At 47.3% G+C, this 19,081-nt stretch overlaps 1 protein-coding gene across 4 annotated transcripts in view; it reads right to left on the reverse strand.

The window, feature by feature from the left end:
- Window positions 1-19,081, reverse strand: part of SAMD11 (sterile alpha motif domain containing 11) — a 123,716-nt gene that overhangs the window by 64,854 nt on the left and 39,781 nt on the right. For 3 of the 4 annotated variants that reach the window (XM_069874681.1, XM_069874682.1, XM_069874684.1), the window contains one exon: window positions 12,676-12,726. The exons of the other annotated variant lie outside the window; for it this stretch is intronic. In XM_069874681.1, the coding sequence (XP_069730782.1) occupies window positions 12,676-12,726 (51 nt within the window). The remainder of the gene's footprint in view (window positions 1-12,675; window positions 12,727-19,081) is intronic. 4 annotated transcript variants of the gene reach the window in all.

A 19,081-nucleotide genomic window follows, 5' to 3' on the forward strand; every position in this document is an offset into this window, starting at 1 on the left:
GAACATCGGGAGTACAGTCAGGACAGCGGGGATAACTCAACCCAGACACAGAGCAGAGGCGACGGTCTAACACATCCCAGTGCTCTGACACAAGGAACCCGCTCTGCAAAGCATCAACGAAGCAATGAGATGTACTCATCGCTACTGGCTGCAAAAATTACCACTGGAGGTAAAAAAACCCATCGCTAATGTTCTCCGCGAACACTGATTGCTGCAGTGTCTCTGTTTAATGGACCTCACTGGTCCTCTGTCTCCCCAAAAGGTGCTTGTTCTGATGAGACTTTCTTAATGGCAGCGTAATAGTCCACCAGTGGTCATTTGATAGCAGCACTGCTTACGAGAAAAGGCACTCTGGGGGGGAGGCAGCCACATCGACAACTGCTGGAAACGGCACCCAGATGGCAGGTGTTGTTTGGGACAAGACGTCACAGCAATCCACTGACTCGCCTGCGGGTCTGCAGAGAAGCACCCGCAGGACAGCAGCTAAACCAGCAGGTTCTGGCACACATCGCACGAGCAACGTCATCTAGGCCACCTAATCAGCCCCAACCAGTGCCCAAGGAAGAAATCCATCGTAGGGACTGCCACCAGGCCATCCCTTGGGACGTGTAAATGAAATGGGAGCAAGCCCCCTCAGAGAAGCCGAGGTAACCAGACATGAAGCAATCCTGTGCGACTGACCTTAGGGAATCGTGGTCTTTTTTTGAGCAACACCTGCACCTCAAACTGGCAGTATTTGAAGGCAGAAGCTATTGCTCCAAGATCCTGTCTTGTCCCCCGGACCTCATGCTGACCAACATTTGGCCCCCCACTCCAGTCACATCTCCCTGATCTCCAACGGCCCCAGCAAATCAGTCCCTTCTTGCTCAAATCTATCTTCTCAGCTTGGCTCTGGAGCCATCCTACCACCACATCCAGCACAGAGTGATTTACAGAGGGGATTAGACAAATGGGACAGACTTCTCAGGCTCTTGGCCCCTTTGGCTCTTGGAGTGAGGGAAAGCAGAGAGGTGTGGACAAACACCTGGGCTGCCCGGCACCTGCGTGGAGACACAGGACCTTGAGAACCTCGGGAGGTGGCAGCTTCCAGTGATTGTTAACCCAAGCCAGACTCACACTGGGAGCAATACCTTTTAAATGTGTTTCATTTACAGACATTAGCAGCAACTGCATCTTTAACAAGGAGAAGGATGAGGAGACTAATGGATGGAGACAATTAACCAAAATATAAATCAGTGTCAGAGCCTCTGCATCTAGCAGAGGCAGCCAGGCGCCCGCAGGGTCTGGTGATTCTTGCAACACACTGCTCAGAGTGACTGCAAAGAGCGATTGTGAAGAGGTGGGGGGAGAGGGGAAAGAGAGAATTTAGTCAGGATTTAAATACTTATCAATAGCGACTGCCCCCTTGTTTACTGCAGCCCTTTCCAAAATAAGAAGGCCATAACAACTGCAACCTCACTACAAATGTCAAGGCATGTCCCCCTCGCAGGGTGAGACCCAATGAGCCCTGTTTATGTCTTAGTGATCATCCATCCCGCTGGCAGGCAGGGTTTTCTCTGCCTGTGCTCTGAGCAGCAAGATGATAGAATCATAAAATGAGCTGGGTTGGAAGGGACCTCAAAGCCCATCCAGTTCCACTCCCTGCCATGAGCAGGGACACCTCCCACTGGATCAGGGGCTCCAAGCCCCATCCAGCCTGGCCTTGAACACCTCCAGGGATGGGGCAGCCACCGCTGCTCTGGGCAACCTGGGTCAGGGCCTCCCCATCCTCACAGGAAAACATTTCTTCCCAAGATCTCAATTCAATCTTCCTTCTTTCAGCTGAAAACCATTCCCCCTCATCCTATCCCTGCACTCCCTGATCAAGAGCCCTCCCTGGCTTTCCTGGAGCCCCTGCACAGTAACCTTTCAGTGGTTGGCATCAGGCACAAGAAGCGCAGGTCAGTGCCGAGGAGGTACATCACACACAGCACAGCAGCACTGAGCAGTACCCAACGCAGGCTGCTCCAGTGAGTAGAATATTCAGCACAAGTTTCCAACTCAAGCTGTCATTTTTCTGCTCTACTTTCCTGCCCAGAATGCGCTGGCGTGTCAGTTAACCACTTTGTGCTGCTGCTCTCCATCCACAGGGGGATGCACAGGGGCACTATGTGAGTGGGAGGCATTAGGCACCAAGAGACAACCTGGTGCTTCAGCAATAGGAGCTCCAGATATATCTGAGATAAAAAAAAAAAAAGAGGGAGTGATATTCTCAGCAGACACAAAATCACAGAGATTCAGAAACTGCCAGACACGTAGCTGAGGAGATGGTGAATTAATCTAGCACCGGACCAGACCGGATAAGTCTTTTTCCTAATACTTAAAACAAATCAAAGGCAAACTGTGAAAACCCAGTCAAAAATGATGACTGTCTTTGAAGGGGTGCAAAGTAGGAGATGATGCCAGGTTTGGAAGAGAAGAGAGACTCCAAAAAGTAGCACAAGAGGAAATAAAACTGAAAAATATTTCTTTTTAACTATGTTTCCCTGGCTCTCCATCCCCTTAACGATCACATAGTAAGTGCAGGGATTATATTAAATTTTACCGATCAATACGGTTGCCATAAAACTGTCCCAACCCTCTGCCCCTCCTTACAATAAAGAAAAAAAAATCCAATATGCAAAAGGCAGAATGTCAGGGCTTGCAGGGGGAAAGACGCCAGGGCATTGATTAAACCAGGGAAAGTGGGGATCAGCACAGGTACATCCTCCTGCACCACCGAGGAACGCATGCAGGGTTTCTATTCCTTCCTCTTTCTCAGCAAGTCTGGTTCAAGAGCAGATTTCAACGGTGCCCCTGGCTCAGGGAACAACAGATTCTCTGGCTCTCTTTACTCCGTTCCCTTCTACGTCCCGTGTGCACCCATCCTAACCACACCAAGTCCCTCGCCTGGCCAGGTCGATAAGCCAGGAAGGATAGTTTGCAGCACCAAGGAGATGACAATAGAGCCAAAACCTGCTGAAACACAAGTGATTTCTTCTTCTCTGTCACCCTCCTCTCCCGTCACTCAGCATCACCCCAAAAGACAAGTTTCTGGTGTGAGGACCAGAGCGGTGTCGCACCCAGGCTGGTGTCAGAGTCATTTATTGAGGTGCAGGCAGTTGGAGTCGCTCAGGGCTACCCAAAGCGGCGCGTACGCCCAGGGACAGGACACGCATGTAAATCAGCCAGCGACTGTGGGAAGGGAATAATGAGCTTTTTATGGAAGCCATTAAAAGGAAAACCCAGATTGGTCTATAAATACTGTTGCATCATTATAGCTCTGAGAAACAGCCTTATGTAACAGCACGACTACGTAATGTCAGGACTGGTGTAAAATCACCACTCAAAGGCTCTCGTATGTTTTAGTTAGCAGGTTTTTTAAACTAATGACCAATTTTCAAGAAACACGCGCACCTCAGCCCTTGGAAAAAATCCACCTTCCTTCTCCCCACTATAGAATTACAGGATGGTTTGCGTTGGAAGGGACCTTAAAGCCCACCCAGTTCCAACCCACTGCCATGGGCAGGGACACCTCCTGCTGGACCAGGGGGCTCAAAGCCCCATCCAACCTGGCCTCAAACACCTATCCACAGGTAAAACTCGGATTTGTTAGAAGGACCCAGAAAGACAAACACGACCTGGGCCATTGAGGTCATTATGCTGCCATGAGAGACCACAGCTCCCACGTAAAACACTGCTCCTTTTCATTTATCCTGCAATGTCCAGCCTCTGTGGGCCATTTAATCACAGATTCATTGATTTTAAGCCCCAGAAGGGGCTGTTCTATCTACCTTGTCTGATCTCCTGCACAGAACCTGTATGCAAACCACCCTATCGTTCTCCCAGCCCCCAGTGGCATCTCAGAGTGAAATAAATGCGTGCCCTGTGGCTCTGCCCACTACGAAGCAGAGACCCCCATCTCAGAACTGAGTGCTCTGGGGGTAAAATACTCTGTTTATTCCCAAGAGCTGAAGAATCCTCTCAGCTTCTTCCCCACTAGCACACACACCTTCCTAACCAGATGAAAAACCAGCCCCTTTCACAAGGCGAATGCTCTGACTCCGTGCAGCACCAAATCAGCGCAGGATTAACCACCTTCCAGTCCAATAGAGCTGTGAGTCATCCTGGGATGAGAAATTCTGCAAAATAACTTTCTCCTCTGCGTGTCTTGGGTTGCCCTGGCCCAGCCTTTGAGTGCCAGAGGTCCTTGAGCAGGCAGGCAAGGTCACCGTCTCCAACACTCCGCGGCAGTAAAACCAGGGTCACTGAGTCAGCAGAAACAGAGAAGGGATGTGGATCAGGGAAAGCTGGCGGCTCAGACTGATCAAGGGCTCTTCCCTCCTCCCTCGCTCCTGCTTATCACCTTGCACACAGCTCAAAACATCCAGCAGCATCTCCCTAATCACACCGCGCACAGCCAATACCTTTCCTCGCAGGTCGACGCCGGACAGAACAGCCAGAGCAGGATAAGACCTAAAGCTGGGCACAGGAGGATTTGGGTCAAGGATTTGAAGGCTCTGATCAGGTGACTAATAAAGAAGTGGGGGGTGCAAGGGGGAGCGGCAGAGTTTGTTCCACTGTTAAACAATAGGCAGCGTGACCCGCTGACAGCCCGTGTCACTCTTCCATCAGAGACAGGCAGATAAGCCCCAGGCAAAGAAGCTGGATGCAAGCGAGCATGTGTTTGCGCAGCTCTGAGGAGCAGAGGGGCTGCCTCCCTCCCTCAGACCTCTCTTACTGCCTCTCCCAATCCCATTTCTGACACTTCAGGACATCCTCAGCTCCTTTGCCTTGCCACTTCACCAACCGCTGAGAGGAAGCTACCTTGTCTTATTTCCCAAGTTCATCTCTAATTTTGCTGCAAAAACCAACCCCCTCCAACCTACCTGGCGACTGACATTTATAACCAGCACTTCCACGTGCTGAACCAAGTGCGAACTGGCCCTGTGATTCAGGTATCCAGCGTGGGACCTGCAGAAGCTAATGGGAAGACTCCCACCTACCTCCAGGAGCAAGCAGTAACCCACGGGAATTTTGCACTCTAGACAGAAGGATGATTTCCAGCAGGCAAAGCTCAGGGCGCAGTTACCTCTCATCCCTTGGCCTCCTTGGTTATCTTTTTATTGCTCAGTCTTTTGGTTGCCTTTTAAAACTTCATCATCGATTGAAAAAGCTCTCAGTCACTCTCTGTCCTTCTTAGACATCAGTCTTGATAGAGCTTGATAGACAACAACTTACCAGCACCCCATTCTGCCTCCCGGGTCATCTCCACCTTCTGATGAGATGGCACCCATCAGGCATAGGCAGAAAGCAAAGGAAAGGGGAAAGGTGAAGGAAGGGAAAAGAGGGAGAAGGGGTGAACAAGTTTTACCAACTGGGAGAGCTGGGAGCTGAAAAATCCCGACTCTAACCACGGGCAACACAGCCCTAATTCTCCCTGCAGACTTATCTTGGGAGGAAAAAAAAAATCAACCTGCAATGTCCCAAGCAAAATGCTCATAAAATTTCATTAATGCTCATGACAGTTCATAAAAATGATCAGTAGAGCTGGCAATTCCAAAATGAGGTGGAAATAAGAATAAAGATGTTTTTATTGTAATCCTGCTTTGTCATTCAGCTCTCTGCAAGCCCATGAATAAAAATAAGATGGAACGACACCACATTGGTGCTGGACTGGAGATGGGGAAGAGATAAAGCACCGAGACGAAGAGCAAACCCAGTTCTCATTACTGGTACTTTATTCTGACAGTTGGTTTTGACACGTGCCCTTCCACCACGGTGCCACAAAGGCTTTGGCAAGGGGGATGCCCATGCTGATATTTTAGCCTCAGGTTTCCCCTCCTGCAGCAGTGGAGCCAGGGTTTCTGGGTTTGAAAGACTATCAGGCAGGTCTGGTGCATCTGGAATCCCTTCAGTTCCCCAGTTTGTCATTAACACCAACCTAATCATCTCCGCTTACCCCCAGTTTCTCCAAGTTCCCGGGTCTCCCATGCTGGATCTCCAAACTCATCCCTCAAAAAACACTTCTGAAAACTCTCTTACTTATTAGAACGCAAGGAACACTCACAGCCTCATCCTCTGAGTTAAGCAGCTGCTCCTGTTACAAGCACACAAGTGCAGGGAAGGGCCAAACAATTTCTCTGCCTGCAGCACCAGGCAGCCTGGAGGTCCTGTTTTTCCTCCAGATAGGTTTTTTTGATTTGCACCAAATTCAAAGGGCTTGTCCAGCTGACACGAAATTTTGGACTTGTCAAGATTCTGTATTCCAAGGTTCCTCAGTAACAGACAAACAGAGATGTTTTGCTCAGCCAAGAAAAGGAATGTGCTGCTGACATGCAGCTGGCGTGCCTGATGAGTATAAGGTCCCTTTAAATATCCCAAATTCTCCTCATTTTCTCAATTCATTAAGCCGCCTGCTTTGAACTGATGAAATATTAAAATCCTCAGATGAGCGATTTTAAATGGGTGATGGAGTAGAAGTTCATGAACAGTGGGAACTGATGACCTACAGGAATCACTCACACATCCCACGTATTAAGGACAAGATAGCCTTAGTGTTGAATCCTTTCCTTTTCCCAGAAGGGTGTGAAGGGGGAGGTCAGAAAACCTCCTAGTCCAGAAACGTGCCCTTGAAGCCTTGATCCAACATACAGTCTCAAAGCAGAAGGATAAGATTCTCTTTTCAATCGCAGTATGTGGCTTAAATACGTCAAGAATGCCCCCCAAAAGCTGCAACCAAACTTATAGGTATCTCAACATCAAGGCCTCAAGATGCCTTCACATGCTCAGTTTACCCAGAATCCTTTCAGCTGCCCTACAAAAGGTCCATCATACCCCTCCTGTGATGGATACACTAAACATTCCTGGTGTACCGTGTCCAATTCTGGAATCCTCAACGTAAGAAGGATATGGAAGTTGTAGAACGGGTCCAGAGGAGCACCAGACCCATACATAGCAGCTCCCCACTTTTTAACTCTATGTCTACAGTTTCCAGCTTCACATGGATGCTTTGTGGGTGATCAAACACAGGCAAAGCAAAAGTTGCTCATAATTTTTCTAGAGAACAGGAGGCTGAGCTCCTTGGCTGAACCTTCCCAAACGCTCCTCATCCTGACACAGAACGTTCTTGTTTATGTCTATCAATTATGTGGATTTGGTGTGGATTTACTTCTCCCAGTTAAACAAAAGAACGCATCCATTTACTTGTTGGGCAGCTATTGTCTAAAATCAAACAGGTATGTCACTGTTTGATGAACAAACTCAGTTCATCCATCCGGAAAGCCTTTTCCTTCCAACACATTGTCTCCACGCAGCCATGCCCTGACTACCAACAACAGTGGCATTAGCCAAGAGTTTCCTTGTATTTATTGGGTTTGCTTTCAGGAACCACGTCCTGGTTCACAGCTTTGACAGTTACAAAGGTAAGAGCTCTTTGTATATTCCGCCAAGATGAGGACTAAAACATTTCCTTAGGCAGCCCACATCCCAACGCTACCACAGAAATAACCTGGAAGGGCCAAATTCAACTTCATATTAATTCTTTCTGCTCTAACTTAAAGGTGCTTTTCTAATAAATACCAGCTCTTATAGCAGCAGATGCTAAAGACTGTAGGGTGTAAAGGGGTTACATTTAGTTTCCAGGTGCTAAAAACTTCTTGTGACCCTCTAACACCTGCTACAGGTCTCCTAGATTAAAAGGCAAAAGCTTACTAGGAAAAAGAAATGAAGAGATAAACAAATAAGTAAATAAATAAACAGAGAGCCCAGAAGCCACCCTATATCAATCCCTAAAGGGCAGAGCAGCAGGATGCTCTGGCACGTGATAACGTTACCTGCACCACACAGCAATACTTTATGCTGAGTCAGGATCAGCCTTGACACGTTCAGAACCATCTACTTTTCAATTCTCCTCTCCTGCTTTCTCTTTTCTCTTCCCTGGGTATCCTCCAAAGGGAAGAGCTAAGTCAGTGAATTTCCCTTTTGTTTGCTTCTCCTCTCCCATTTCCCAGCTATTTTCCATCTGCTTCTTCTACTCATCATATTTTTAACGTCCTCTCCCTTCTTGACTAACCGGTTTCATCCCTCCTTAAATACAGTTTTCTAAGAAGCGAGCAGCTTAGACCAAACACATACACATCCCAATCCAGCTTGAGCACTGCTCTAAACGCAGTTCTGGCTGGTTTATGCCAGGCTTACCTCAATGTGGAAAGGCCCATAAGTTTGGGACAGCCAGGTTTCATAGAATCATAGAATCACCAGGTTGGAAGAGACCCACCGGATCATCGAGTCCAACCATTCCTATCAAACACTAACCCATGTCCCTCACCGCCTCGTCCACCCATTTAAACACACACGCGCGCACGGATACGCAGGCCCTTGGCCAAACATCTGCCTGCCCAACACGCATTCTAATCCGGGTCGTGCCCATCCAGAAAGGCTGGTTACACGCCACTACGATCTCCGTTTAAACTGCGGTTGTCAAACGCATTTTATTTGCTCAAGGCAAACGATGTCTTTGTTTTCCTTCCATCTCCTCATGCAGCCTTCACGCGGCACATACCTGGATAAAATTATCCCCAGGACACCTGGACTGTCCCCTCCACTGGCTTGCGGTACACACAGCAGCAAAGAGATTCTCTTGCATGCTCCTGCCTCTCTCTTTTCTCACCGTTTGATGCCTGCACCAGCATTTCTGAAGACAGAAATCTGAAGACACGCGGCCAAAAGCTCAAGCGCGTGGCTGTCGGTCAGTTCTCTCCTAGGCTCCTTGTCTGTTGATGCAGCTTTAACCAAATTACCCACCATCTCCTTTCCTACCAGTCAGGGCAGCTTTAACAAGGGCAACACGAAGCAACTCTTGATTTCCTTGGAAACAGGGAAGGCTTAATTGCATTGACAGTGCCTTGAAATTCTCAGGTGGGCAAGATGTTGACTCCATCCTGACCCGCATCACCGCACGGTATTAACATGCATGGCCTCTAATCTATTTCTCGCTCACCTCCCTGCATTTCCCTCAAGACATCAAGTGGCAACAAATAGGAGGAAAATCCTTTTCCTCCCTGGAACTCCTTTTTAGTCCACAATTTATTTTCATGAGATGCCTCAGTCTCAGCAAGGTAATCCTGCCTGTGGTGCTGAGCAGCTGTGACTCACGCCGAAATCCACAGGAGCAGCGCGCAAGCATCTTGTGGCAGAGCCCAGGCTTTAACCTCGTGTTTACTCTTTCAAAATCCGACAGGTTTGTCTTGAAATAGAAAAAGTGCCTCATTTACTGAACAACTTTAACACATTTCAGCAAATGATTCCAGGAACACTATGTCCATAGGAGGGAATTTTGCCTTAAAAAGGCAATCTGAAAGGCAATCTAGCTGTAAACAAAAACTCAAACCTGTATTAACTTCAAAGCTTCAAAGGGAAGGGAGCAAAGCACCTGGCAAGACAAAGAGAGATTCTAATCTCCCCTTGCAGGACAATTCCCTTGGCTCGAGCTTTTGGTTCTTTGCATACAGAATGATTTGTACCCAATTAAATGTCTTTTTATCCAGGGACACACAGACAGTAATTCTAAGGTGGCTGAATCCAATGAAACCAGGTATCCTCTGACAACTTGGAAAGGCAGATCAAAGAGAAACTTGTGCCAAAGAGGCAGGGAAATTCAGATGGCAGCTCTCAGACCTTGATTTAAAGCAGCTCGGTGCCTGTGTGCGTTCCTGCAGGTGCAGTGCATCATAATGGCTTGGGTTTGGCATGACCTGTAACTCCCATGTGCTGAAGGACACAGGTCACTGAGAAGAGAGGTCAACCAGACCTCTGTGCCACCCTGGGATGTATTTTAGCTACACCAGATGTTTCACAGAACTATGTCGTAATTTAGGTCATTTAAATACATTTAAACCCTTTTCTCTACCAAAACATAAACACATTTCTTTGCTACACAGCATAACCTGCTATTTCCTCCTGAACTAGCTGGATGGGCACAGTTTTTGATAGCTGGATTAACCATTTAATGTGCAGAAGCCAAGCTTCTCTTCCCAGGAGGAACTACCGATGTTTTTGCTGAAATGAAAGGAACAAAGAGTTCAGCTGAGGAAGCCTAAAAAGGGAACTTGTTGACATACGAATCAGACCATTATTGTATTCCATGCACTGCAAGCTCAGAATTTTTCTTTAAGATAGGGATTCTTATCTCCAAAGATGTTTGCACCCTCAGCTGCCAACGTGTTAAAACTGCAGGATTGTTGCTCACCTGCCTGTTAATTAAGGCTTATGTCAGCACTTCCATTACAAACCTCTGCCTTTTCAGAGTTTATAACTCAGCCGTAAAACTTTGCTCTAGGCTGAAATTTATCATTAAAGGGTCTGCCTGGAAGGAACCCATTCTTTTCTCTTTTAGAGTCCAAAAAGCCTATAGCTACAAACCAGGGATTTTATTCTAAAGGCTGCCATACAAAAACCTCAGCTGTTTTTACAGGAGCACTGGGGGAGATGTGCCTTCCAGACTGGCTTCGAGATGCTTACTGATCAGGGTAGGGGGTTGTAGTCGTAACACCAAATTTTAGGAATTATGGGGTTTTATGCTTGAGGGCCAAAGCCTGTGCTTACTTAAATACCAATGAATACCTCTGCCCTCACACATTCCCTGACAGAGTATGAATCGGTACAGCCCCATGGGGATGCCAAGACTTAATTTATCCTCCAGCACTCAATTAAATACAGAGGGACTCGCCTCTCCAGGTGCACAGTTCAGGCTACAACCTTCACACACCAATATTGTCAACAGAACAGCCCAAGCTGTCCTTATGTTCCTTATTTCCTTATGTTATGAGTGGGGACGCATGAAGGGCTTAAAATGACAGAGATTGTTTGTCCCTCACTTCTCTGTTGCCAGCGTTCGCTCTTGTGTCACAGATTTTGGGGACAGCAACGCATTTGAAGGGCATGTGATGGAGATGGAACTAAGTTCTAACACTTTGATCCTGTGTCTCACGCTGATATTTGCAAAAAAAACCTCTGAGGCTGGCAGATACAGCAAAGAAATGTCTCCACTGGCCGCAGTACTGGTAGGTAGGACTCTCTAAAGTCCTTAAACAATGTTCTCTTGAGTAAACACTACCTCTGCTGCACTGAGGCTTCTACACATTAAGTCTTGTCACAAAAGTCATCAGATAGAATTATCTGCACTCCCTTGTCCAGACAATCTGATCTCTACAGAGCATGAACCATTTCTTAAACATTTGTGCAGTGTCCAGCACGCAGTGGGCACCTCCCCAAGGAACAGCGAGAGCAGCAGTAGTTGTAGGAGCAGTAATATTTTCCTATTGTTTTTAACTCTCTAACTGAACAGAACGTTTACACACAGTGTCAGAAACTTCTTTTAGCAAAACAAAACATTAGTAGTGCACTGCTATTGGATGCAATGGACCAGATCCTGATTTCTACAGCGTCTACATAGGGATAGAGCAGATACGGAAGCAGATCATGGTCTGCTCTGCACCATCTCCAAGATCTACCTTCCCCAAGAAGTTTCACAGCTGCACAATTAATTTTTCCTGGTTTAGAAACCAAGCAGCACATGCCAGGCTGAAGCATTTCACTCAGATGTGGCAACTGAGTATAAAAGTGGAGTTTCTAATATCCAGTTGTCTTTTTCCAGTGCAGAAGCAAAGCTCTGTTTTTAAAGGATTAGAGAAGTTTATGACTACTAGCGACACAGAAAGGAAATGCACTGTGCTCAGGCTACCAGCTGGCCCTGAGGTCACAAAGGAATATTCATCTTTCTAACTGGTGATCTTCAATTTATCAATTTCCACCTTTTTAGGGTATCTGGCACTGCAGGAAAGCAGACTTCAAAACAAATATACAAGACTGATTTGGTTATCCTTTTCACAATTCAGACTTCTATTATCATTTCTTTTATTTATGCTTTGTAAAACACTTGTCATTATTTTAAAGTCAACTTTTCCCCAAGCTGAAGTGCAATGACTCCCGCACTGCACTTCTGCAGCTGTGGTTCATTCCATTTATACTTCACATTGCAAAACACAGAGTCCTGTTGGCTCCAATAGCTCAACAGTGCAGTCAGATGCCTGCAAGAGCAACTTCTTGCAGGATCAGGCTGTCTCAGTGGTATCACATAATCTAAAGCTTCTGTCAGCCAGTTATTCTTGCCATTAACAGTCACAGGTTCACCTTTTAAGGCAGCGCTGCTTAAAGTTTGCTGAGCACAACACAGCAATGCCTGAGCAATGCAGGAGCATCACTCAGTTTGGTTTTCAATGAGCAAAGAATCACCTTTGCAAATGTGACATAGACCCACACGTGAGGAAACAGAGCGGGGCCACCCCAACCTTGCTTTCAGCCAAGAAGGGACCAGAATAAATGTATCAAACCCAATAACGGGCTTTGTTTACAAGTCTGTTCAGTTCTCTATGCCAACATAAAAGAGACTGTTTCCCCTCAGGCAACCTTCCCCAACACAAAAAAAAGAAGAAAGGATATGTGGGAGAAAGGGGAGAAAGAAGAACAAGGGAGGAAGAAAAATACCCACAGCACTGACAGTTAGAAATGTTCATTTACATCTAACAGCATCCATATGCCAGTAACATATCATAAACTCTTAGCCTACCATACAAAGAGGGTGCCCCAAATTGGTACCTGCAAGAGGTCTCTCGGAAGGAGATGTTTAAATCCCAGTGGGTGTGTATCCTGTTAACAAACAAACAGAGAGGTCAGTGACATGTGCCGAACACTGCATCTCTTGCCACTTAAAAGATCTACTCCATCACAACAACCCACCCACGGTCCTCTCAAACTCCTAGAAGATCTGTTCCATCACAACAACCCACCCATGGTCCTCTCAAACTCTTTCTCCCTGGCTCTCATCCACAACCCCTGCTTTCTGAGCTGCAGGGTGCTAGGATGAGCCACACTGCATGCACACGGCAGTCTGGAGTGTCCGCTGCATGGGTCACAGTGCTGGAAACAATTGATCTGCAGGTGAGAGAACTTCTCTCTGCTGCCTGCAGTCTCCCTAGTAGGTTGTAGGGACTGCTGGATGCTCTCTCAACTAAGAGGACATGTTCGGAGCAAGCAGAAGGAGCTAAGCATTGACATTTGATGAAGAAAACCCAAATACATCTGTGCTGCATTCCCTCCTCCACACCCGCTCCAGCTGTAAATAAATTATTAGCAATTTCCCACCTCGGAAATTAATTTCATATATTCTGTCACTCTGCCTGCTGACAAGCAGGAATAGCAGATTCTAGATGAACAATATCCTAAATTAAGACAGAGCAGCCAAGTGGGATGGTTTTCTGCTATTTCCCACTCCTTCCCCCCTTGCTTCTAGACTGCATTTACACCAACCCAGAAGGCTAAGGCAGAGCTTGACCTTCTGTGGTCTGGTGTTCCACTCGCTCTCAGGGAGCGCTGATCTCCCCCACCACCCACAGGAGAGCTGTGACCACCACTGTTTCTCCGTGTCAACGTGATTGATGAGAAGCCCAGCCATTTGAGACCAAACTGGCAAGCGAGACCGTATCCTTGCACAAACCCAGTCCCATATCTCTCAGCATCTGCCAGGGAACATGCTGGTTCCTAGCTGTGCGTGTAAATCAGCTCCGGCAGATGCGGCTTCCCAAAAGCGTTAAACAGAAGGGGCTGAAAATATCACAAGTAGCAGAGGCTAAAGGCACTTCTGTGGGTTTTGGGCATCCCTATAGCTTTCCTGCCTCTGTCCTCAACTAGAAAAGCAAGTGTTCAGCTGAAGACCATCTAACTGCAGAAAAAAACTCATCTAAGACCTGCTGAAGTAAAAGAAAACCTTTCTTCCGATTCAAATGTGCTCTGAATTGGGCCAGAAAACACTTCAGCATGACCAGTGAAGTCAATGGGACTTAACTCAGGCTCGAGTGTCTGCTTAAGTGCTTTCCTGAACGGGTGCCCCTGCTTCAGCCTAGTTCAGAAATCAACCGAAAACAGCTCTTAGCACGGAAATCATTTCACCTGCAAGACGTGCTGCTGCTGCAGGTTTTACTAATGTGACAGTGTGCCTTTTGCACTCTTCCTGCAAGACACGCTCACAAAGGGAGTCTGGCTGCTCTTAGAGTAGTTCTTTTAGGGGTGAGTAGTTCTTTCATTAGTAGATATTAACTCCCCCAAATAAAGCTGAACTCAGAATTCTACTTAGGTGTTCTACACATACCTAATTTTCCCTATTCTTCTTCTTCCTATGCAACAGTTTAGAAAATCTCCCTTAGCTTTCCATCCTCCTAGTGTTTTCTTTGTAAATAGAAAAGCACAGGTACTTCCCAGCTACCGAGCTTATAGCAGTAACAGTCGTTCTTCAAAGTTAAAATTCAGACAACATCGGAAAACTTTCTGGGAAAGACAAGCCAAACTGGAGCACTGAATAAAATTTCCATGAATTGAAATTTGGGCAAACTCTGAGACACGTTTGGACTCCCCAGGGAAGCTGATCTGAATCCAAAGTTCCAAGCAAGTTCAAGGCAGCCAAAGACCTGATGGCCCTGACAGGTCTGGAAGGGTCTGGCCTGCTCAGAGACGAATTGGTGGAGGGTGGTTAAGCCTAATTGTGGATTACAGCATCTCCTGCATACACAAAACCTTCATAACACCCCTTTAATTCCAGCTCAGCACCTTGCTCAGTGTAAATCCCCAGTGGAAGTGGGAAGAGCTCCAAACACTACGCAGCAAGGAATTTTGTGGGACCAGCTGGAAATCAAACTCAAGTCTGAAAAGGAACATTGTGCTTCTCCTTTCTCTCTGCCCATAAAACATCCTTCAGTGCCCTCAAAAAGGCTGAAAGGGTCTGGCCCTGAGCTATACGTAGATTAATCGCCATGCTTGTCCGATTAAAACTCTGTGGTCCCTTTCCCAGTGAAAAATCTACGGTCCAGAAAGCCTGTGGTTAAGGTCCCCTGCCCCGTGGGCTTCTCAAGGCAATGTGTGCTTCCTCCAAGCAGTGCTTAGAGCCTAACAGAGGACCACAGTCCACTCTGGACCACGTACGTGCTCCTGTTAGAGCTCTGTGTGTGCTGCCCATGGAAAGGGTGATGGAACTGAGTGGGCTTTGAGGTCCCTTCCAATCCAAACCATTCCATGTCTCTATGATCAGAGCAGAACCTTGCCTGGGCCCCGGGCTCCCTGCGTTGGGTTCGGTCTCTAAGTTAAAATCTCAGTCTTCCATAAAATCGAGCATATCGCGATCTGTCGCAGTTACCAACACAGACAGACTGCAGACAGTGATTCTGAGCATCACATGAAGGCATGGCTTATACTGAGACTTAGCACAGCTAAACTTCAAAGCATAAGAACACGGTGTCAGAGTTGTAAGTAGGGGGGAGGGAAAACCTCGTACCAAAGGAATAGCTCAGATCCACAGAGAGGCAGAAACATCTATCTGCCGAGATGGATAATTAAACACCCATATTTAGACAAATGAATAGGTGAGAATGGAATTAAATTCTAATTATCTTTTTTTCGTGGGGAGGGAGGAGGGACAGGGAGCAGAACCAAGCACTCATTCCACATCTCTGCCGTTATTAGATTTCTGAGGCTACTGTGCGTCTTGCTTTAACAGGTTATTCACCCCACTGAAATCAAAGCACTAATAACTTGCAAACTATCAGCTACACAAACCTGTCCTTGGGTTGTACAGAGTGAGGAGCAGGAGCCGGTCCCATCACAGAAAAGGAGGGGGGAAATAAAATCCACAGCCAGGCAAGCAAGGGTGTTAGAGCTGCTACCCTCTCTACCCTCCTCATGCACCCAAGGTCTCAGACACTGTGATCAGTGAGAAAGTGTTCAGAATAAATGACCAGATCGTCTCCTCCCAGGAGGAGAAGGGATCCCCCTAAGCAGGTAGGGAGGCTGAGGGGCACACGAGCTGGGGGAGCAACCAACCTGCTGAATCGGGTGCTGCAGCAAGAAGGGAGCAGAACGGCAGGGTATGGTTTGTGCACAAAATGAAATCACTTCTACGTGTATGTGAACCAGAAAGGAATGAACAGATCAGACAGAAGGAGATACAGAGAGCAGCCAAGAGCACTTGTGGGTCAAGATTTCATTTGCTTTCATTCTCACACTTCACCTTGCTTTCTGGTTTCCTATCTCCTTCCTGGGCAAGAAGGGATTTTTTGCTGTTTATTATATTGCATCCTGCAGCATTCCTGAGAAGTAAGTGACTGTTCTCTCTTCACCCCATCAAATATATGTCCTCATTATGTCAATGACACGCTTCCCGGCACTCTGGACCAAGTCCAGCCACTGCTTCCCAGAGGGATCTTTAATATATTTATTGAATACAGGGAATATTATTAAGCAGTGAATGGTTCAGAGAAAAAGAGGGAGGGAGGGAAGAGAAAGGAGAAGAGAAAATAAAGGGTTGCAGAAGAAGGAAGAAAGGATTGACAGAAAACAACCAGTGGAAGCTGTGAAAGACAAGTGTCATAGGGCAGCAAAATATGTCTCCAGCCACAAAAGGGGCCCTGCCTCCCTCCATCTCTTTGTGGTAATTAGAAGAAGGGCTGTCGAATCTAATCTAAGAGCCATATTCACAGCCTGAGCCCAGAGCCCTGCTCTGTCATGTGTCTGGTCTCCTGCAAGAGCCTTGTCAGCTTAGCCCAGACCCCAGGCGCGCTCTGGCTTGGGCAGCAGGTGAAGAGCAGGGTTGTGTGACATCTCTTGCCATGAACCCGAGCTCTATCAGGAGCAGGGACATCCCACAGCTCTCATCCCACGGCAGCAGGGAAAGAGCAGGGTTGTGTGGCATCACCTGCCATGAAACCGAGCTCCACCAGGAGCAGGGATGTCCCACAGCTCTCATCCCAGGGCAGCACCAGGGTGGACTGTTCAGGAGCGTTGCAGAAAGAGGCCAAGCAAGAGAAGGAAGGCAAAGGCAGCGCTGCGTACGTTGCACAGCAGATGAGGAGGCACGAGGACCTCGTGGCTCTGAATTACAAGCAGGTGCATGTGACAAATATAACGGAGGGGTGCTTGGGTTTGATCTTCAATCAATTAGGAAGTCAAAGAGCAGCAGCCTTATGGGATCTAAGAAATAGCTTTTCACTTAGAAAGGCAGGCAGCGGAAAGGCTGACAGCCGCCAGCCATTAAGGCTTAGTGGAGGTCAGTAATTTCGCTATTAGAAAATGGGTGCTGAGTGAGGAGAATGCTGTAAAGCTCATCTGCGAGGTGAGGGATGCTGGGGATGGGGAGAAAAACTTGCCCTGTCTGGACTCTGTCCATGCTCACGGGTGAACGGGGTCAAAGAGACACTGTTTCTTGAGGAGCACCTTCCTCTCAAACGCTCTCCTCTGGTTTGAAACGACACCAATCCCATGGCAGGTGCCATGACCCAGCCAGAGAAGATTGGGGTGAAGCAGGGAAGGGACATAAAAGACTTGAGAGCAGCATGAGCTTCTCTAGAAATCTGCTTCTCCATGCACAGACACCCTGTTACAGGAGAACTTTTGTTATTTCTCCTCAGAATGGCTTTTATTTCAGAGCAGCATCTGGCAAGGAACCCAGCCCGCTGGGTGCTCTCACTGTACAATCTGCTCCAACTTTTGCTCCCAATCCTCTTTTTTTTAATAAAAGAATTTCAAAGGCATTTTCACATTACACATCCTCTCCTTCCTCAGTCCAGCGTACGTGTTTACTGATATCCATACGGGTTCCTTCAGAGACAGGTTAGGTCCAAAACTTACATCATTTTAGAGGTGCTGGAGTATTACTGCCTCTTATTATCAGCCACGCCACCACATTTTGGTGGCCAGTCTTTAAGATAGGAATTAAATTCACATCCCCACGCTAGACAACACTGGGCTGGAATCCAAGAGCACGTGAGGCTCTTACTGTTGAGCTGAACCTTACTCTCTGGCTACGCCGGCCTTTGTCTGTTCGGAGATAGCATTAAGGACATGCAACTGTTGCACGTAGGTAATGATGTAAAAGAGCAAGATCTTCAGGAACACGAAATCTGATCAAAAGAAAAAGGATTTTCCTCTGCACTGCTGTCGCAATAATCTCCAGAGCTGAGTGCTTACAGTCTGGGTATCAAGCTACGGTATCAAGCTCAGCAGATGCCTCTGGTTATATGAGACAAGATTTTAAGCCCTCTGTCTTCCAGACAGGAGGCAGAGCACAAAGGCTACTTAGCACACCCTGCAAAGCAGGCTAAAGAGGACTCAAGGGGTCTCACTGCAAGATGAAAACATTCACCTTTAAGCTTGGGTCACCTGGACTTCAAAGCAGATGAGCCAGGCTTACTGCAGTGTGAGGGCCGGTTTCCTTAATTACATGTGCGCGGGACTGCAAAGTGACACAGTTTTGCTTGTGAAGTAAGTTTGCCTGCACTGAACTGCAGTAACTTCAGTGGCTCCTTTCTAGGACTGCAAGAACATCACCTAAGGCAGGTCTGCTCTGCCTTAGACCTCCTCTGGAGGCCACCTCCACGGGCAATCGCCTAAGAACCCAGAGGGTCACAGAGGAAATCGCTGTCGAAGGCCAGGGTGAGGGACCTGTTGAGAAACTAAGACTCCCACTCCTATTCTAATCCCTAGAGTCTTTTCTTCACCAATGTCCAGACCTCAAAGGAGCAGTAAGCATTCCCTTGTGCCAGCACTGGAAGGGAACAGTCAAGAAGGGTAAAAGCGTGTAGACGTGGCACTTTGTGACACGGTTTAGAACGCACTGTGATGTTGGGCTGACGACTGGACTGCATGAGCTTAGAGGTCTTTTCCAGCCTCACTAATTCTATGGTTATAATATAAAAGAAATGGGGAGCAGGAGAAAAAAGAAAAGGCAATGATGTTGAAAGCAATAATGCCAGTGTTTATAATGCAGGTGTGAAGGAGGGCCATTCAGGGGTACCAAAGGAAAACACAGGTTTGCTCAGGTCCCGACCTTGTTTTCCTATCACAGTTTAACCTATTTCTTCCTCTCAGTGGGAGACAATAAAACCTCAGCCCAATCCATCACCAACCGGGAAGGATACAACAGGTGAATTAAACCCAGCAAGCAGATGGGGCACTGTCTCTG

Source organism: Phaenicophaeus curvirostris, chromosome 22 (genome assembly GCF_032191515.1).
Source record: "Phaenicophaeus curvirostris isolate KB17595 chromosome 22, BPBGC_Pcur_1.0, whole genome shotgun sequence".
Lineage (NCBI taxonomy): Eukaryota > Metazoa > Chordata > Aves > Cuculiformes > Cuculidae > Phaenicophaeus > Phaenicophaeus curvirostris.